Here is a 20,060-nt window from a genome sequence, read left to right as displayed (position 1 = left end):
GTTTGCAGACATTTTGTTGCTCTTGCTGATGCATCACGGACCCTGAGACTGGAAGTTTCACCTTACATGTCAGTTCACATGAATACCTTCTTGAATTTACTCCAAAGCTGTAATAAAGTCTCCTGCCTTCATTAAGGCTGTTGTTTTGGTGGCAGCAGGGGCTCTTCTATCACAGTGGCAGCATAGCCTAATGGAGGAGCTGGCTATAGAGCAAAGTGGAGACCACAAGCCAGCAAGAGTTACCCTTCGCTGGCATGGTGCTGCTTGCTCCATGGCTTGGATGGCAGAAGAGGTCAGGAAGGAATCTAAATAATGTGGTTACGCCAGCAAAACTCTGTATCATGCAAGTGGTTCATGCAAGTAGTCTGAAACTTGGTGCTTGATGTTGCCTCTATGCTGTTACCGGACTGTTGTGCTGGTACAGGTGCGATGAGTATGGTAAGGAGGTTTTGGTCTGTGAGGACTGCACACTGCATTTCACAGCCGCTTTGCATTCAGGCAGTGAACATTTTTTCCCGTTTCTAGCAGTAATGGATTCCTAAAATCCTCAGAAGAGTTTTTGCTCAAGTTTTATTTAAAGATTAGCATGTCTTCTAGAAAATTGGCTGTTCAAAGTCTTCGCTCTATCATCTTGTTGGTAACGTGCTTACAAAAGTGAGGAAGAGATTACATGGATATATTGTTAACTGGCTGATATGTATAGTATCATTACTTTCAGATGGCTATAATCACTCTATGAGTATTTTCTCCGTTCAGTCCTTCTGTGTTTCTAAGTATCAGACATCCAAAAGAAGCAGGTACATTATATTCTTTCGTACAAAGATGCATTCTTGCATATTCGTCTTACTGTATATTAGAAAGAAAGAGGAGTGTCTGCCATCCAGTAATAAACTCATTGCTTTGAAGGTCATGACTTGTGTAGCTTTGAAACACTGAGCATGAAAAATGAAATTAGGAGTCAGCATGTTTCTTACAGTTTGGTACTACTAATGGTTACTAAGCTTCGGGAAATGCGAATTGCTCTTGCACTTTTACTTGCTATGTGAACACTGCACATGCATGGTGCTATTGAATATGAAAATTTTAATGGCTAGTTTAATATTACCAGTGCAGTTACTTTGGTACCTCACAGTGGTACAATCTGGAATACTGATGTCTTGGCAACTGTAGCTAATTACAAATCTCTGTGTATAGACTTTATGAACATAGTAGTTTGTGTCAGCTAATGGAACAGGAGCTCAGTGGAGAAATAATTAATTTTCTGTGATTATTTTATATTAATGAGGTGATTTTTATTCAGTTTAGCTATAACTGCTTTAAAAGTTGACTGATGGAAATGTCAGACATGCTTTGAACTAATACAGTTTTACTTTTGCGTGGCTCAAATGTTAACTATTTTGTACTGGACCCATTGCTGCAGAGAGATTGTTTGGCAAAAGATAACAGTGAAAGATCTGAAGAGCAAATAGGTGTGTGAAATGTCAGACATTCAGATCATGAAAAGCATGTTTAATTTTGTTCACACATTTAATCAAAACTATGTAGGGTCTTAAAAATAGTGTGATGAAGGTGGACAGTGTAAAGGAGACTTGCAATATCTTCAAATAATAGATTTCAGGAGATCTGACAAGGCACTGTGTGTCAACACAAAATAGAATTTAATTTGATTTTCATTGAATGTTGCTTTGTTGATCAGAGTATTTCATTGCTCATCGATAGAAGACTGCTATGTCTTCATTTCTCATAACAAAAATAATTTATTTCTCCTCTGACTTCTGATTTTGTAAGTATTAATTTTTTACCTCTTCTTTTGGTAGAATGCACAAAATGAAACGGTGGAGTGTAATGTCTGGGTTTAGTAAAGCATTTGGAATACCCAATCTTTTTTTTTTTCTTTTTTTTTTTTCTCTATGTTTTTCAAAGTTTTCAAGTTACTGAGAGAAGGGACTCCATGTATAAAGGTGTTGAACCAGGCAGAACGCTGGAAAGAAGTAAAAGCAAAAATACTCTTTTTTTTTTTTTTTCCTTACCTAATAAAGATCCTGTGTATTTGGAAGTTGGCATACTTTGTTACAGCCATCAGATGGACTCGTAAAAATATTACTGCTTGCTTCTTTCTGTAAGTAAAAACATTAATCTGGAAGTTAGATGCAGTTGGATGTCTAGCTAAGGTGAGTTTATTTTTAAATCAAAGTCTTACATATAAGAAACAGTAAACTCTCCCAGTTATGAATTTATTAATTTATGAGATTATGAATTTAACAATGGCATCCTGCCTAAAATACAGATTCTCTTTTTTTCTCAAATGATTCATTTCCACAACCTGGATCTATTAGTTTATATTTTCATGCATTCCCTTTTCTCAAAGGGCAGGGTTTAAATAAGGATTAAAGGTAGCTGTACTGCTGTTAGAGACAATGGAAGAACTGTATTACTGCTGATTTTTTTTCACTTTTTTTCCATTTTTTTCAAATATTTTTTCAATAACTTTTTTAATTATTCAATTATTTCAATTATTTTTTTTTTCAATTATTTATCCTTTACTATAAACCACTGGGAAAAAGGTAATTCTTCTTGCTGCCCAGATATCAACTGATTTTTAATATATATAAATACAACAGAAAGTGTTTTACTTGATTTGTAAGTAGCATTCCAGCATTTTTCTTAAATTATTGTGAGTCTAAGGTTTATCTTTTGCATGTGAGATGTGCTAGAAATTTTGAATTGCATAGGGCAGCCCACAGAATGCAAGCTTATGAATAAGCTGAGCAATTTTTATGCTGCATTTGCTTCATTACCTTTCTGCTGTGAGTATGCGCGTACATGGATGCAACATGTGTGTATTTTTTAAATTTATTTCTGTGTAATATCCACATTTAAATGAAAGCATGTTCGTGCAGCTTGTTGTTTCTGCTGGTCAATGAGATACCATACTAGTCCTTATTTTCATATATTGGAAAACATGCTTACCACAAATTCTTGTAGTCAGTTGTGGGGGAAAGTAGTATTTTCTGTAATGACTTAGAACAGATAATTAAAGCTACATTTTTCAGTGTGCTGTGTAGGCAGTGAGCACATTGGTCTCAGTGCATATTGAAATTCAGTGCCAGAAATTGAATGACCTCAGTTCGGGAAAGAGCTGTGTATACTTAGGTGGGCAAAATTGTGTTGGTTTGGAAAGAAAAACTGTAGGCAAAGTATACTTGATGGAGAATTTGTGAACAATTTTATGTCAAGAGATATTAATGTTTTTCTTACTCTTGGTATATAAACACTTATGGGTACCAGAGAGGGTTCAGGGTTTCTGTGACCTAGGAACAAACAGGCAAATCAAACAAGGACAGACAGGACCAGATAATTCGTAGTGTATGATTTAAGTAACCTTGCAAATGGACATTGAAATGGATAGAGATGGATAGATAATGGCTTCAGAGAGTCATAGTGATTTGACACACACTGTGTATCCCTTTATTAAGTTGCTGTAGGACTTGCTTGCTTTATTAATTTGCTTGCATGTAAACCGGGGGCACCAAGCCAGACAGTAACACAACAAATGTAGCCTGGGAGAGCAATAGGAAACAGTGTGAGTGTGTTGGTGGGGACTTCTTCAGGCTGGTATCTTACTGACCTTTTTTTATCCTCTCAAAACATGGTGATTTTGAGATGGATAATTCTATGAAAGCTGAAATGTGAAATTCTTCTGAACCTGATCAGTAAGTTTTATCTTTCAGTACTGAAGAATAACACTGCTTAGCTGCTAAGGCTGTTTTGCTGTTGCTTTGTGTAGCTTCTCCTTATCCTGCACCCACTATATCCCTCTTTTGTGTAACAGGTTCTGTGGGCTCCACTCCTGTATGAACTTCAACCCGTAACTCATGCATTTAATATGTATATTTACTTTGGATTTATTTGTTTATTTAAAGAAAGTGGTATTGCTGTCTTCTTTAAGTTTGGTATCTGGGACAAGTGACTTAAATCACTTCCTGAGAGATTAGACGGGTATAAGTGGTATTTGAATGTCAGCAAGATACAAGATATAAGTAGTGCTATGGGTGTGATGATCAGTGTCTGTGAGGACATGGCAAGGGCTTGGCAGTCAGGGACAGCATGGCATGTTCAGCTTTTCCACTGGGGACGTTTAGTGTTACACACCCTAGTACATCATATAATTGTATGTTACTCATGAAAATATCCAATTTCTAGAACTGCTTGCCATAGCTATTATCTAAAACACATCTTCCACAATATATAGTTCGATTTGGTGAATTTTGAGTTGGTTTTGTTAGTTTGTTTGTTTTCTTTCCAATAGATTTGTAGAGCATACCATATAAGGAAATGATAATGAAAGGCATATTTGATTTTTTAACATCTGCACTTGAAACTTGAATATTTAGAGTTTCATTTTTCTAGCTGTGGAAGGAACCTATTGCCCAACAATATTAGCAAATGGGATTAGCCAATGTTGTTTTGCTGTAACATAATATGTTGAACAATAATGGTAACAAGTAGTGCATATTTGGGGGAGGGGGGAGGTGTCTGTATACAACAGAATCGTAACTCCTCTGTCAGAGTGTACAATCTAAATAAGGAAAAGCTAAAGAGTAAGACGATAAGCAGTGTTGCATAAACTTGAAGCATCTTTCTTAATTTAACACAACACCTATCAATATTTGTGATTTTTTTTACAGAGGTGTTTTTGTCTTAAGTATTCTGATATTAAGTAAAGTAGAACTAAGAATAATCTTTGTAAGTTCAACTTCTTTTTTTCTCGTATGTTCTGTCTAGATGATAGTTGTGGCATGTCACGGTTATGCTACACAGAAACAAATGATGAAATCAGACACATACTTAATACCATACTTCCATAAACCTTGCATGTATAGCGGTTTTTTTGTTGTTGTTGTTGTTTTGTTTTTCACTAATAGACCGGAAAACGAATTAAACAAATTGTCAATTTGTTTGGTGCTATCTGATTATGTGATATACAGCAATAGCAGATGAGTTTTGATGAGTTTTGTGGTAAAATGTTAATGCACGTACCAAAGGTCTGTTGTACATAACCTCTTTTCTTCTCATCAGCCATGTTCTGTTAATAATGGGGCTACATTTTTATTTGAAATCAAGCCAAACCAGGATGACCTTTATAGCATAGTGAGAGAAGCAGGCACTTGATCTATCTTCCTATTGCCTCTCTGTGCACCCTGCCAGCAGCACTGGAAAAATCCCACTCTTTACATGTAAGGACCACTTCAGCATAATAGGTACAAAGCATTTCATTCCTGCTGTGACAAGACCTGCAATTATCAGAAAGGGATTGGGAATTATAAGGACTGGACGTGAGGACTCTTCAAAGCAGATTAGTAATGTGGGTGGCAATCAAAGAAATTATTTAGTACTTGTGGGATTGCGTAATTAACCTGAGCAGAAGTTGTTTTGAGAGAGAGAGAGAGGATGTATTCATGTCTTGTAAATTCCAGAAAATAATGTGAAAGGAAGATCCAGCAAACAAGAAGTTGCTCTTCCCTCTCCATAAGGTTTGGATCAGACTTTCTTCGTATTGCCGTAGTCACCACAAAAACAATTATTATCCATAGCTTTACGTATTCTGTAACTTTCTTATTAGCGTGCTAACTCAACTGAAAATGCATAGTAGAGAAGCCAAAAACCAGAACAAACCTTCAAAGGCTATGTCTCAGCTGTTTATGCCAAGGTATGCATCACTGACCTTATCTTTGATGGAAATTTGCAGCAGTTACACTGAATCTTGATGGCAGTTTGCTGCCCTGCATGGCTGGGACAGGGGTTGCTCCCCCCAGCCCCTGACCCCACTCACTGTGTTTTGCAGATCTGTTTGGAAATTGTTTTCTACTTTCTGTATCAATATAGTCTACTACTGCAGTTTCCTGCTATAATGCAACTATTTATTTACTGAAGTAAACAGACCTCTTGAATTTCACCTTCAGCCTTTAATTAATGCTTCTGATAAGTCATACTTCTACCCTTCTACTTCTACAACTAACTACCCCCAAGGGAAATGTGTGCCACAGATGCGGAGGGATCTGAACTGAGTGCACAGTAGAGGGGCAGGACCACAAGCAGTGAAAATACAGCACCACGGTGCTAGATACAACAGATGAACAAACAACTCTTTGATACCTCAACTAAGAATGATTAAAAGCTAAATTCTCGTTTAGTCACTCAGCAGTACCAGAAATGTAAGCACATTACAGACCTAGTGGGCCCTCATGTCTTTCTGTAGGTGAAGTATTCCAAGCAGTTAAATTACATCTCTGTTTTCTGAGTGTTTTGAATGTGGGGGTGTCTTAGCCTGTGCTTGCATCCCAAGAGAAGGAACTGCTCAGTGAACTTGTATTGACTAACACAACATAAAATCCTTGTGAAAATGAAGCTGTCTGGTGTGTATGCATATTTAAATAGGTCAAGTAAGTCTGGATTTGACTCCTTGCTTTTGTCACAATGTTCATTTTACCAGATTGCAGAGAAGCAAAGTGTTTCTGTTTTGCTATATGATAACCTACCTGACATTTAACCAGAAATGGATTTGCAAAAGCAGGTAATAGTGCCAAAAACATGAGCTAATGGTCTTATAAAGACAAAAATTTATTAGTTGTTGCTTAAAAAAACCATCCGTAATATTGCATTTTGGCACACTTTGAAACAATTACCTCCTTCAAAAGTGCTGGAAATACCTCAGCTGCAGAGCTTGTAGATGATCTTTCTCTCTGCCTTTCTCTCTGCCTTTCTCTTGGGATGATTAATAGTACAAATACTATATCTGAACACAGAATAGTACCTAAATCTTGCAGACATCTTACAGAGTTCATTTGCAAAGCCCAGCAAACAAAACGTGTATCTTATTGCAAACTTCAGCTCTAAACTCTGCACCTTCACCTTTGCTCTCCATGTGCCTTTAGTTCCATAGAACCTTAACTTTATGGTTCTATGGATCCTTGTGGGAAGGGACCCACAAGGATCATCAAGTCCAACACCTGGCTCCACACAAGACCACACAAAACCAAATGTTATGTTTTTTGTTGATTTTTTTTTTTGACTGTAAGGCAACCAGAAAGCATTTCTTCAAGCTCTGAAAAAAATATTTTGATGAAATTCAGTTTAACTATAAAGTAAGCAGCCATCTATATTAACATGTACCACTGGATTGTGTAATTTTGAATAGTTTAAACAGCCTCAGCGAGGCTCATATGGTATTGTGAACACTGTACTCATCACTGAATCATTTAAGTATATTTTTAATTGTAAAAAGTAGCTATAGTTTACTTTTAACCTCTGTTTAAAATACATACAAAACAGTACTAATGGCCCAAAGGATTCAAATTTATGTATATGTGTAAGGGATTAATTTTTTTTGACAAGATAATATTGTTACTGGCTTTCTTCATATAATTAGCTAATTGAATTAAAAATGCGGTTCAGACCAAAGCCACGGAAAGCAGAGACAAAATAATCATTTGTAATGTTTTGACTTGTATGACATATACAGAACCAAGGATGAGCTAAAAACCCTAACTTTTGTATTTCCCTTGTGCTCATATAATATTTACTTAAAAGGATATGAAAAAAAATATTATCCATAAATATTAAGATAGAATATTCCATGGATTTTAATTAAAATCTTTACTTATTATGTGATGCAGTGTGAGCAGAAATCATTTAACTTGGAGCAACTAATAATTAAAAGGCAAGCAAGTATTCATTTCTAACCTACAAGGTTCATAGCAACTGCTCTCTCTAGTAACAGGGTTCAACTGATTTGATGCTATTATTTATTAGTGCCACTATTATTTATTAGTTGTATAAGCTAACGACGGGCTATCTCCTGTTATTTATTATGTCTAGTACCTCCAGATGGAAAGTGTCAATTGGAGTCTGAAGAAACCTCCACTAGGATCAATATTACAACATCTTTTTTGTTCTCTCGTTCTTGGAGCAGCATCTGCAGCACATTTACTTCAAGATGTGGCCAACATGGCTCCCCTCATAGGGGGAGCAAGGGAGAGAAAACTGCTCACCCACCTCACATCATAGGAACTCTCAGCTGAAAGACTTACACAACTTCTTAGTAATCACCATCACTATCAATAACTATTTTTATCAAGACAGGTCCTTCAACCTACTGCTTAAGCAAAAGTTGTTTCTTTTAATGTAACCATATTACGTTAAAGAGTATTTCACAAAGAGTATTTCAGAAATATCTGAACATAAAAAGCATTCTGATTCAGGGGGTTATTTTGTTTTTCACTGTAAAAAGTGGAGGATACTGTCACTTCATCTTAAATTTGCTTTGAACTTTGGATTTGTCCAGACTTTGAATTAGAATGAAACTTAATGGATTGTGTAATTTTGGGTAGTGTTTTGAAACGAGCAGACAAATGGGAAATGCGTCTATTAAGCTAAATCTGTCAGTTCTCTTCAGATCTGTTGGAAATGTATTATAGTCAATGTCCAACACTCTTAGAATTACTACTTCCAGATTAGTGCAAATTCATCACGCATTGCATTTGTGCTTAAATGTGGCTTTGAAATTGTCACAGAAATGGTGGTGAAATCTTAAAATATGGAGGCCATATAGGCTCAGAGTAGTTTTTTACTAATAAAATCTTTTCAACCAAAAAAATCCACCAGTCTAACACATGGTCTCCAAAAAGATATATAGGCTGTTCTTGGGGATCATCTTTTTGTTTTTAGAATAAAAGGATGCTCAGCATTTGTTTCTGAAGCTTCTTTTAGACTGCCAGAGGAAAATAAAAAATACTGGTTAATTCTCTGCCTAGCGTGGTGTTGGTAGTAGGTTTTGTTTGTTTGTTTTTCCTCTTTATTGGAGAAGTCTGAATTCATTTATTTATTTATTTATTTATTTTCCCAGTGCTGTAATATTACAAGTCTGTCTTGGTTTGGTTTGGTTTTAGTAGTTGTTATTAGTGTGTCTGAATAATATATCTAGGAAACTGTTTATGTGTTTAGTTGTATGTTTTTTCTGATCCTACAGGGGAACATACAGTCTCCATGGTGAGCATTAATAGCTTGAGGATGCTTGTACTTTAAGGAACTTCTACGTGCTGCCTACATTAACAGTTATGAGCTTAGAGAAATGTTTAGCATTCATTTAAATTAGCATTAGGTATTAGACAAGTCACTGTATTTGTAATCATTATGAATCAATATCTATAGAAAAAAGATTGTTACCTAGGAACGAATATCTCAAATATTTTATGGTGCTGCATTTTTAGCTGTTTTAGAAACTTTCATTTAGAAAACATTGGAAGTAATGAGAATGCACAGACTAGCCATTCCTTAGTTTTTGTCTGTATCCAGCCATTGTTCAATTTTATTTTCTGTTTTTAGAGAGAAAAACAGCAGTTAGCAGCAGCTCCTAAACTGTTATTTTAGAATGTATGTGTTATTCAGAGGACACACTGAAGTCTCACAGCTCCAGTGTTCTGTGGATGCTGTATTTTAAACAAAAGAGGTTTACTGTGAAGCACATACTCAGAGGTTACACTTCAATTCTCTTGTCTCTTTTACACAGAGGCCTTTTCACTTATGTGCAGATATAAACATTGAGTGCTGATTAGCAATTTGTCTTTTAAATTTTCTGTTTTATGATGATGAATTTAAAAAGATGTGTAAACAGAAATCATGGACCAAATGCACATTTGCCATGTCCAGAATCATCCTTTTTATATTTTTTTTTCTTTTCTCATCCAGTAGAGTAAAACTTAAAGTCTTCCATCTTCATGTTTCTAAAAATATAATTTATAATTCCATGAATTCAGGAGAAAATAGACTCAAACCAAATAATAAAGTAGTTGTACAGTCTGCTTGTCATAGTCTTATTCCAGCCATTTTCAGAGATAGGATATGTGGTAGATTATTATGTTCTCAAAATGAAAATGAACATTATTGCATTACTTTCATGAGCTTAAATAGTCACAGAAACTGTATCTATGCTGTCAAACTGAAATTTGAAGAGTAGATAAAAAAACTTAACTTCAGTTTGATGATAAAGAAAAAATTATGGCTTTCCCTTTAACCTGCAGCTTTCATTGCGAGTCATATGAATTATTATATATATATTTTTTAACATTTATTTTGTTATGTAGTTGACATTCCTTTCTCTGGTACTTAAAATACCTTTTTTTTTTTTTTTCTGAGTAGATGTTCACAGCAAACTGTGCCAGATTAACTTGCTGCTTTTGGAATCTGTTCTTGAAAAACTGTTAAACACTGCTGCCCATAGAGAGTGCATATCCTATCTGTTGTTTCAAATATGTGGACTGATTTGCTTTGCTTAAACAGTCTGGGCAAATGCTTCATCATGGGCAAGATAGGGGAGCAAAGGGAGGTTGTAGCTGATAACACAAAGCAAGAGTTGTTTTTTAGTGTTGTCTGAGGTGTGGTCTGGCTTTCAGCCTGGGAAATGAGCTATGTGCAAAATCATTGCATTCCCTTTCCAAAGTTTATACAAATGTTGTCTCTGTGTCTTTAGATGTGACATATAAACAGATTTAATAACCTTTACTTTCTTGAAATTAATTACCATCCTGTATTTCCAAACAGGAGAAGATGTGAGTATTTTACTGGAGGTATAAAATTCTGTTACATAGGACAGGTAAGAGAGTGCTGATATTTCAGCTAGCATTTTAAAACAGCTTTTTTTGTTGTTGTTATAAGTATTCTTAGAGGTTGATTTTCTTGAAAGCAATTTTTTTTTACTTAATTTTCTTAGGGTTTTTGTTTATTTATCATCATTTTATCAGAGTTCATTTGTATATGACAGAAACTATAGCTGTACTGTCCTTCATGCTATGAGTATGTGCCACAAACCTACCTTTACCTCTTCAAAGATCTTCCAAGCAGCTTCCTTAGTAGACTCCATCCCAAAGTCTAAAGAGAGAACTTACCATTGCTATGCAAGATCTTAAAGAGGCACCTGGAGAGCAGGTCACTGGTCTCTTTATTTCCTTCTTATTCTTTCTTGGGAAGGAAGCTTCTTCCTTTTAAGATTTTGAATATGGGTTTCCCAGTTTGCTTTCCCTGAAATGCTACGTGAGGATGATGACAATGAGTTTTCATGGCCCTATTAGATTCCCAAGATTCCAGCATATTCATAATTTTCGATTTATAAATTACACCCAGCCTAATTTGATCCTGAAACTATTTCAAAATCTCAGGGAATGATTGAGTAAGGTCTGTAATTGAAAATGATGAGGGTGTAATGTACTTCAAAGGGTAATACTATTTTGCTGAAGTTACTAATGTATTCTTTAGCAAAACCTTTCTGGTGACAGTTAACAACTGAATGTCTGAATGGTTTTTGTTTGTTTGTTTGTTTTTTGGGTTGGGATGTGTGTAAGCTTGTTTAGGAGGGTATTGATCTTTCAGATACTTAACGCTGACAAGTCTGATGCTGTCTGTGCACTTTGCTGGTGCTGCACTGTGGGTTCCTGAGCCTGGGATGCTACTGTAAGCGTCATCCCCCAAAATCTGAATTCAGAATCTTCCCCAATGTGTGTATTAACACACACACATACATGAACATATGAATGAACATATCAGGCTCATTCCTAGCACTATGCTAGAATAGCATAGTATAAACAGACACAATTCTTTACTAATACAGCTTCAGATGTGAAGATGCTGCTGGATGATATACTAGAAAATATTTATTATAACTTACTAGTGGTTGAAGAAGGACTGCTGGGTGTAGGCAGCTGTTTGATTCTTTTTTTCCATGTCAAAGAACTCCTTGTTCTACAGACATTTGTTATGGTGTTTGGTATTTGATACATTTTTATCAAGTATTTGGTGTATGATGAAAAACTTCCAACACTGAGAGACCTTTCATAGCTGTTTTTGTTTTGTTTTGTTTTGCAAAATAGCTACAGTTTATGTATTTAAGTGTTATGCCGGTCCATGAAGCATGTTGTCTGTAAAAGCTCCTGTGATTTTTCTCAAGCAGAAAGGGGAGTAGGTGGTATATTTCTGTAATTACAGGGACAAACAGCAGTATATTGTGGATGGTAAAAATTTATATGGATTCAAGTTGAGGTAGACATGTTGATGGTAGTGAAATAGGTAGGGATCTATTAAATGGAAAATCTGTTAAGACGTCCTTGAGATAGAAATTGTTTGAGGCTGGGATAAAATTCCACAGAAATATTTCTGTGTGACTTTTCTATTCCTGTGGTCTTGCCTAGACATCTGTTTTTTATCATTTTTTCAAACTATTGTACTAAGTAGATCATTTGTCTCTCCTTGTGTGGCTCTACTTTTCATTTCTATTTGCAATTATTGGGCTCACACAACTTTATAAACACATTTCTAAGCTAAGTTTGGTTCAATTTCCCCTTGGCCTGGAAGCTGCAGTCAGTCACTGGGAATGAGTGAGAAGTTAGTTGTGGGAAATGCAAAAGGTATGGACGACTGAGGCTGGAATTATAAGCACCTGAGAACAGGGTATTCTTGTGATGTTATGCAGCTAGCAGAGAAATACTGGCACTCTCAGTGTTATGAGGGACTTGCTTTGGCTTGGACTTAGCTCCGTGATGGTTCAGGACTTCCAGGTAAAGACTCATTTGGGGAAAAAAAAAAAAAAAAAAAAAAGTTTTGTATGCATACTTGGTTATATTGAATGTTAATTTTTGTCATCAAAGGACTAACTACTCTGTGGGATGTAATGACCTAAGATGATGGGAAGGTAAAGTATGACAGCTTGTCTTAGAGATTCCTATAGTAATTATAGCAAGTGACTGATTTCTTGTAGGATTAGAGAGAGTCATAAGATATTGGAGCTACTGATATAGCATGTTTCCAGTTCTTTACATATAGGTAAGAATGGCTTCTTTCTGGTAGACTGGATTGCAGTTCTAGTGTTAATTACAAGTTTCTTCTAATAGTTTATCTTGTACTTAATTTTTGTACATACAGTGAAAAATTATCCATGTCAAACTTTGCAAGTTTTTGGAATTGATACAAATTTTTTTTTACTTCTTTTCATTAAAAAATATCACCTCATTTTGTTCATTTTACCAGTATACTAATTAGTTCAAAGAAAGCAAACAAAAACTTGTGCTAGGCTCATGACCTGATGTGTCTTTTGTTGGTTTAAAATCAAGATCCATATCTGTCTGTAATTTTCTCAAAACTTCCACGAAAATGTCATATCAAATCTCATATCTTTACACAGCTGAATTGTAGTACTAAATAGCAATATATGGATTATAACTATTCTATCTCAGAAGTAATATCAAAGGTAAGTACCATTTCCATTTTGCGTATGCAGCTCTTTTCAGAAGTACTAGCTTGTAGAGGTGCAATTCATTTCAAAAATGAAATCTTACTCATAAAATCACATGAAACATTGAAGAACATACAAAGCAGTGAAAATGGATGGTTGCCTCAGAAAAAATATAATTTTGAGTTCTGTGAACTTAAAATCTTATGAGTTTTTAAGGGTATATTACTTTATTTTCTGAAAATTAATTTGCTCTTTATTCAAGATTTGAAAAAAAAATAAACATTTTTTTCTATGGTGAATTGCATGCAGCTGGTGGTTTACATATTCGTTGAACATCTATACCTTACTGCCTTGTTTTCCACTGCCTTTAAAACAGAAGAAAACCTGGTGGAACATTCATTGTAAAGAGATGATAAAATTCTCAGTAGATCAAGTATACATTTTTGGATGTGTATTGCAGAATCACACAAAGACAAGTACTCCAAATAGTGATTGTAGCTAATTGAAGATACCCTTTTCAAAGATAAGGTTAAAAAATAAAAGAAATTGTTACTTCCTATGTCATGTTCTACTAGTTATATTCTTATGATGATATCCTGGCACACAGTAAGAAATTGGAAGTTTTGAATGTTGGTCAAGTCGAGTTAGGATATTCACCCAGAAAAGTTCCTTACCACTTAGAGGAGTTAACAACCAGACAAAATTTGTAAGTAAAGATCAAGAAATAGAATTGTTAGGCCAGCCTGTGCAGCTTTTGAGAATCACAAGACATTTTTTGATGACATTCTCAGTTACATTAAACAGGGGCTACAGTTTAACTTTAGTGAGAAAGCAATACGTAATACTCTCTCTATATATTTTAAGAAATTTAATAAAAAAGTTTGATGCACTACAAATTGCTTGTAAAGTCAGTATATTCTTCCTTTCTTTCTTTCTTTCTTTCTTTCTTTCTTTCTTTCTTTCTTTCTTTCTTTCTTTCTTTCTTTCTTTCTTTCTTTCTTTCTCTTTCTTTCTTTCTTTCTTTCTTTCTTTCTTTCTTTCTTTCTTTCTTTCTTTCTTTTTCTTTTCTTTCTTTCTTTCTTTTCTTCCTTTCTTCCTGTCTTCCTCCCTTCCTTTCTTTCTCTCTTTATTTTTCTTTCTCTTTCTTTCTCTTTCTTTCTTTTTCTCTTGCTTTCTTTCTTTCTTTCTTTCTTTCTTCTTTTTTCTCTTTCCTTCTTTCTTTCTCTTTCTTTCTTTTCTTTCTTTCTTTCTTTCTTTTTCTTCTCTTTCTTTCTTTCCTTCTTTCCTTCTTTCCTTCTTTCCTTCTTTCCTTCCTTCCTTCTTTCTTTCCTTTCTTTCTTTCTTTCTTTCTTTCTTTCTTTCTTTCTTTCTTTCTTTCTTTCTTTCTTTTTCTTTCTTTCTCTCTTTCTTTCTTTCTTTTTCTTTCTTTCTTTCTTTCTTTCTTTCTTTCTTTCTTTCTTTCTCTCTCTTTCTCTCTTTCTTTCTTTTTCTTTCTTTCTTTCTTTCTTTCTTTCTTTCTTTCTTTCTTTCTTTCTTTCTTTCTTTCTTTCTTTTTCTTTCTTTCTTTCTTTCTCTCTTTCTCTCTTTCTCCCTTTCTCCTTTTCTCTCTTCCTCTCTCTCCTTTTCTTTCTTTTCTTTCTTTTTTTTTCTTTCTTTCCTTTTCCTTGATATATTTTTCTTTTTTTTCCTGTGGCGAGTTATTACATCCTTTTGACCACCTAGTAAAAATTACATACATAGTACCAATATATCCTCCATACAATGGTGGTTGCAGTGCAGAATTTCTGTGAGTCTAAGTAGTGTAATAGTGTAATATAAAATCCATAAAGTGGGGCAGAGTGAGCTGACATCCTTGTGTATTCGGTAGTGTCACACAAGATCCCACAGAGCGAGCAGGGGAGAATGGGGCATCAAATCTGGTTAATGGCTGAGGAGCTCCTCAGGGTATAAGAGGATGGCTCCCTATTCTTGCACTTGTGAATCAAATCCCGTTTTATCACTGAACTGAAAAACAGACAGATTCTGCACAACTAGAGCAGCTTTTTTGTTTCTAAATATTGTCTGTCTGACTCCCTAGGAAGTGTGTTGTGAAATGGAGTCTATTTTTCTTTTGACTTGCAGTTTTGTACAACGTCAGTGTTGTTTTGGTCAGTAATTGTCTGTTATTTTTTCATCTCATTTGAATTTTTCTTTCTGGGCTGAAAATTAAACAAAACAAAAGAACATAACTGTAAACAGAATCACAAACTGTGGTGGGAATTAATTTGGACAAATAAACTGTGTTGTCATGTCAGAGCCATTTTATACTATTTTTATGCTTTACAAATGGACAGGTGACAGAAAATTTCCATTGTGTACTACACAGTTGCCCAGAGTGCAGGAGATAAACTCTATAGTGATTTAAATTCAAGCATGGTTCATAGGGCCAGACCCTTACTCCTGAGAAAATCTTTGCATTGCCAGAAGGGCAGTTTGAATGGGGACAAATTTTCTCATCACCAGGATCTGCCATTTTGTGACACATGTGATGCATAATTACAGCTATGTCCTCATATCAAGAGTGGAATATCAACTTTAATGTCTCCACTTCAAAATAATAAATACTCATTTCTGTTTCTCTAGAATTACATTGCATGGAGTACATTTATATTGTACAGTGTGGAACAGAAACAATCTTTTTGTTGCACACATGAGGCCTAAGGCAAATAGGCTGTTACTTGTGGCTGGTGCTACAGAAATAAAGGAAATAAAATTATTAGAAGTTTGTGCTTGTGCTAAAATAACATTAAAATATATATTTTTTCTTCTTTCTTGGGAATTTCATATTGGAAATTGTGAATTAATTGTGAATTAATTTTATTAAGCTAATGTAGACTTAGTATATTGTCCAACTAATCTCCATGAGATATACCTATAGATAACAGTGCAATAATAACATCAGCAGTCCATTGGCTGTCTTTTTCCTCACATATGCAGTGTTGGTTTCTATGGTATTAAATGGTTATAGATACTTTGAGGAGAGTGCCATGGTAGAAAATAAAGGAAAATAAACTGAGTTTTTGTTGAAATAATCCAGTTGCAAAAGAAACAAACCAAATGTTAAGCAACAAAATATTGATGCTTAGCATTATCAGATAGTGTAATATAGGCCAATCTACTGTCACATGCAGAAGCTTTCAAATGCTTCTGTGTTGAGCAGCCTTACAGTTATGTCTTGCGTTTCAGTCTTCCCTGCAGCTGTTTAATGTCTTTTTTTTTGTTTCGCTATTTTCAAAGGAGTTTCTTGCGATTGCACCAACCCATTCCGTAGCTCTAACTGATAGTTAAAACAAACAAACAAACATATATTGGATTTCAGGAGAGGATTCAATAATATATTTAGCCACATACAGACAGACCCTAATACTGACACAAATCCACACTAAACTTGCTTGAATTTCATGCTTAGTGCACGTATCTTGAGTGTACTGTCCTTGTTCCTTTCATTTTGAGAAGTTTTCTATGCCTTGCTTACATATGTAAAGTGAAGTGATAATGTGAATTCTTTCTTCTGTAGGCTGGATTTCCTGCTATGAATCTTACATTGTCTTATTACAGACTTGGTTTGTCGGTCTTTATTTTGAAATTTCCAAAAGTAGTAGTATTCTGTACCCTGGAGGAGATGTTTGGATCCGAAGATACCCATAGAGTTCAACTGTACCTCATTGAGTCACCATCCCTGAAGGTCTTTAAAAGACATTTAGATGTAGAGCTTAGTGATGTGGTTTAGTGGAGGACTTGTTAGTGTTAGGTCAGAGGTTGGACTAGATGATCTTGGAGGTCTCTTCCAACCTAGATGATTCTTTGATTCTGTGATTCTGTATCTTACAGATATGAGGTATCTAACATTTAAATCCTAATTATTTGGGGGGAGTATATCTTGTATGGGTATAATTTGTTCTTTTGCTTTTTCGGAGAGAAATCGAAATGCTAAAATGGAAAATTAAATGAAACAAGGTCTTTGGCTTAGAACTGTAAATAAATGAATAGTTGTTTTGGTCTTGGAGAGGAATCAGATTTTTTTTTTCAAAGATATTTTGGCAGATTTCTTTCTGAACCATGGTTATCTGCATGTTTGCTTTTCATAAGAAGAAAGAGGGTACTGTTCTCTATAAAGTAAACTAAATTATTGCATGTGAATTTTTATGGATTTACAAATACACAACTTGCAGTTACAGTATAAAGAGTGGAATCTAGGGAGCTCTTTCATTCTATTGAGTTTTTGTTTACTTTTACCTGTGTGCACAGGAGTAAGTTGACCAAATAGAATTGCTGCCTTTGGAAATGGTTTTTGGTTCTTTTTTTTTTTTTTTTTTTTTTTTTTGTGATTAACATGTGGCTGTACTCCTCAAAAAAAATGGCTTACTTTGAAATCAATAGTATTATGACCAAATTAATGAAGGTGGAAAGTAAAAATAAAAAACTGAAAGGGGTAAGAAGTATTGTGGCAAATCTGGAGGCACCCAGCCTCACGCTCTCCTTCCAGAATATCACACACGCACCATAGGGCCCCCAAACAATGGTGTGAGCTTTTTGTTAGTGAAATGAAGTTAACTAGTAACACTTCAGCTCCTGTGATTATTTTATGTATATCCTGTGAGACAATACTTACTTCCTGTGTTGTGGTTATCTGTAGTTTAAAACTAGTCATTCAACTACATATAGAGTGAAAGGCAGTTTTCAGGAAGGCCTTTTGACTCTTATATTAAAAGTTTTGGTCACCTAGTAGACACGGTCAGTTGCATATCCTATATAAAAGTGACTAAATAAAGGAATCTGGAAGACTAGAAGAGATGAGGCTTTGTAAAAATGAACAAAACAGAATTACAGGTGGTAGAGGAGATCTCTATGTGAATGAATGGTTGAGTGAATGAATGGTTGTAACTTCAAAAATCAAGCTATTTTTTGTTTTCTCTGCAGCAAGTGCTATTTCAGGACTACTTCAGAGGATAACAGACCTTAAGGAAAATTCGTAACAGCAGATAAGGTAGTCTGAAACAGGAGGGTAGTTGCTCCTCATTACCCTAATTATGTTAAAAAATAGTGAGCGAAGGGTGTATCAAACTTAAGATTGTAAGTGTGTAATACCACTGATACAGTGATGTGTATGCAAATCTAGATTATGTGAAAGGTCAGAGCTGAAAAATACTCTGCAACAGATTTAGATTCAGAAACTGTCATGTATAAGCTGTAGTTAAATAATTCAGTCTCCTCCTGCACTGGACGGCAAAACATATTACTGAAGGATTACTGTTCACATACAATGATATTGCCAAGTAAACCCTAGAGGGAAAGAAATGGAATTTCATTCCAGAGTGTTTCAAATTTTATTTCTTCTGTATTCAGTTGTTGAGCTAGCAAACTACCCATCCCATTGTTAAGTTGGCAAAATAATAATAATAATAATAATAAAAGTGGTTAAAAAGATTGTGTACTTCAGATCTGGGAAGGAAAAACTGTTTCCAGAGTGTGCTTCTGTTCTGTGCCTTTGCAGGGACAAGCTTTTCTCACTGTTTTCTCTCTGGCCATTGTGCAGGTGGTTGACCAGATCGACACGCTGACATCTGACCTGCAGCTGGAAGATGAGATGACGGACAGTTCCAAAACAGACACACTTAACAGCAGCTCCAGCAGCACAACAGCTTCCAGCTTGGAGAAGGTCAAGGTGCGGGGCACTGCTCCCCTCATCAAGCCCCCTGCGCAGCCCTCCACTATCCTCACCGTGCTGCGGAAGCCAAATCCTCCCCCGCCTCCACCACGACTGACGCCTGTCAAGTGTGACGAGCCTCCGAGGCTGCCTCCTTCCACCAACCCTGTCAAGACTAATGGTACCCTGCTGAGAAATGGGCCCAACCGCATCCCAAATGGAGATATGTGCTGTATACCGAACAGTAATTTGGACAAAGTTTCAATGCAGCCTCTAATGCATAGATCCGAGAAAGAGCGGTGTCCTCAGCCAGGAGCAAGGGAACGGGTACGATTTAATGAAAAAGTGCAGTACCACGGTTATTGCCCAGACTGTGATGTTCGGTATAACATTAAAAACAGGGAGGTGCACTTGCACAGTGAGCCTGCCCATCTTGTGGGAAAGATGCTGCATCAGTGCCCTCCTCTGCCGCCTCCACTGCCTCCACTGCCTCCATTTCCCCTAGAAAATGGAGGGTTGGGGATAGGTTCCAGTAATAGCTTTCCTCCTCCAAGACCCTCGACTGTGCCTCCACAAACTGCGCCAAAACCCCAGAAGACCATCTTGAGAAAATCAACCACTACAACAGTGTGATGTATGCCACTTGAAAAAACTCTTTGTTTTTTCCTAAATATAAACATAAATAGGTAATGAGCACTTTCTACTTGAGCAATAAAAAGACCCAATGTATTACTCCCTGTGTCCAGTGAAGTGGCATAAAAATTACATGGTAAGTACTGAGAGGAGTGCTTGTTGATTTTACCTGTAGTCGCTGTAAAATGTCATTATGGCAAAGGGTACTGAAAAATGCACAGGATTCAGCTCATGGGTTGTAAACTTCTATTGCAGTTTCATATCTGTAGCACGGTTTAAAAGACAGAAAAGAAAATATGGAGTTTGAAAATATGGAGTTGTGATTTGTGATAGATTTTCACTGGACTTAGTGGAATAACTAATGCTGCTGGGTTAGGGAAACTTTCTGTTTCTAGCTAGTATGTTTTAAAATGTTATTTGATGAAGCAAAGTGGAGTGCCGGATAATGACTTTTGACTGAAT

The 20,060-nt window shown here is 35.7% G+C and overlaps 1 protein-coding gene across 3 annotated transcripts in view; it reads left to right on the top strand.

Annotated features, from left to right (window-relative positions):
• The window catches only part of PRR16 (proline rich 16), a 120,815-nt gene extending 101,118 nt beyond the window's left edge, over positions 1 to 19,697 (top strand). For all 3 annotated transcript variants that reach the window (XM_040540951.1, XM_040540953.1, XM_040540952.1), the window contains one exon: positions 18,855 to 19,697. In XM_040540951.1, coding sequence (XP_040396885.1) covers positions 18,855 to 19,598 — 744 coding nt within the window. In that variant the 3' untranslated portion in view covers positions 19,599 to 19,697. The remainder of the gene's footprint in view (positions 1 to 18,854) is intronic.
• The last annotated feature ends 363 nt before the right edge of the window (positions 19,698 to 20,060 follow it).

The sequence above is a fragment of the Cygnus olor genome, chromosome Z, assembly GCF_009769625.2.
Source record: "Cygnus olor isolate bCygOlo1 chromosome Z, bCygOlo1.pri.v2, whole genome shotgun sequence".
Taxonomy (NCBI): domain Eukaryota; kingdom Metazoa; phylum Chordata; class Aves; order Anseriformes; family Anatidae; genus Cygnus; species Cygnus olor.
This window is presented reverse-complemented; position numbering and strand designations above follow the sequence as displayed.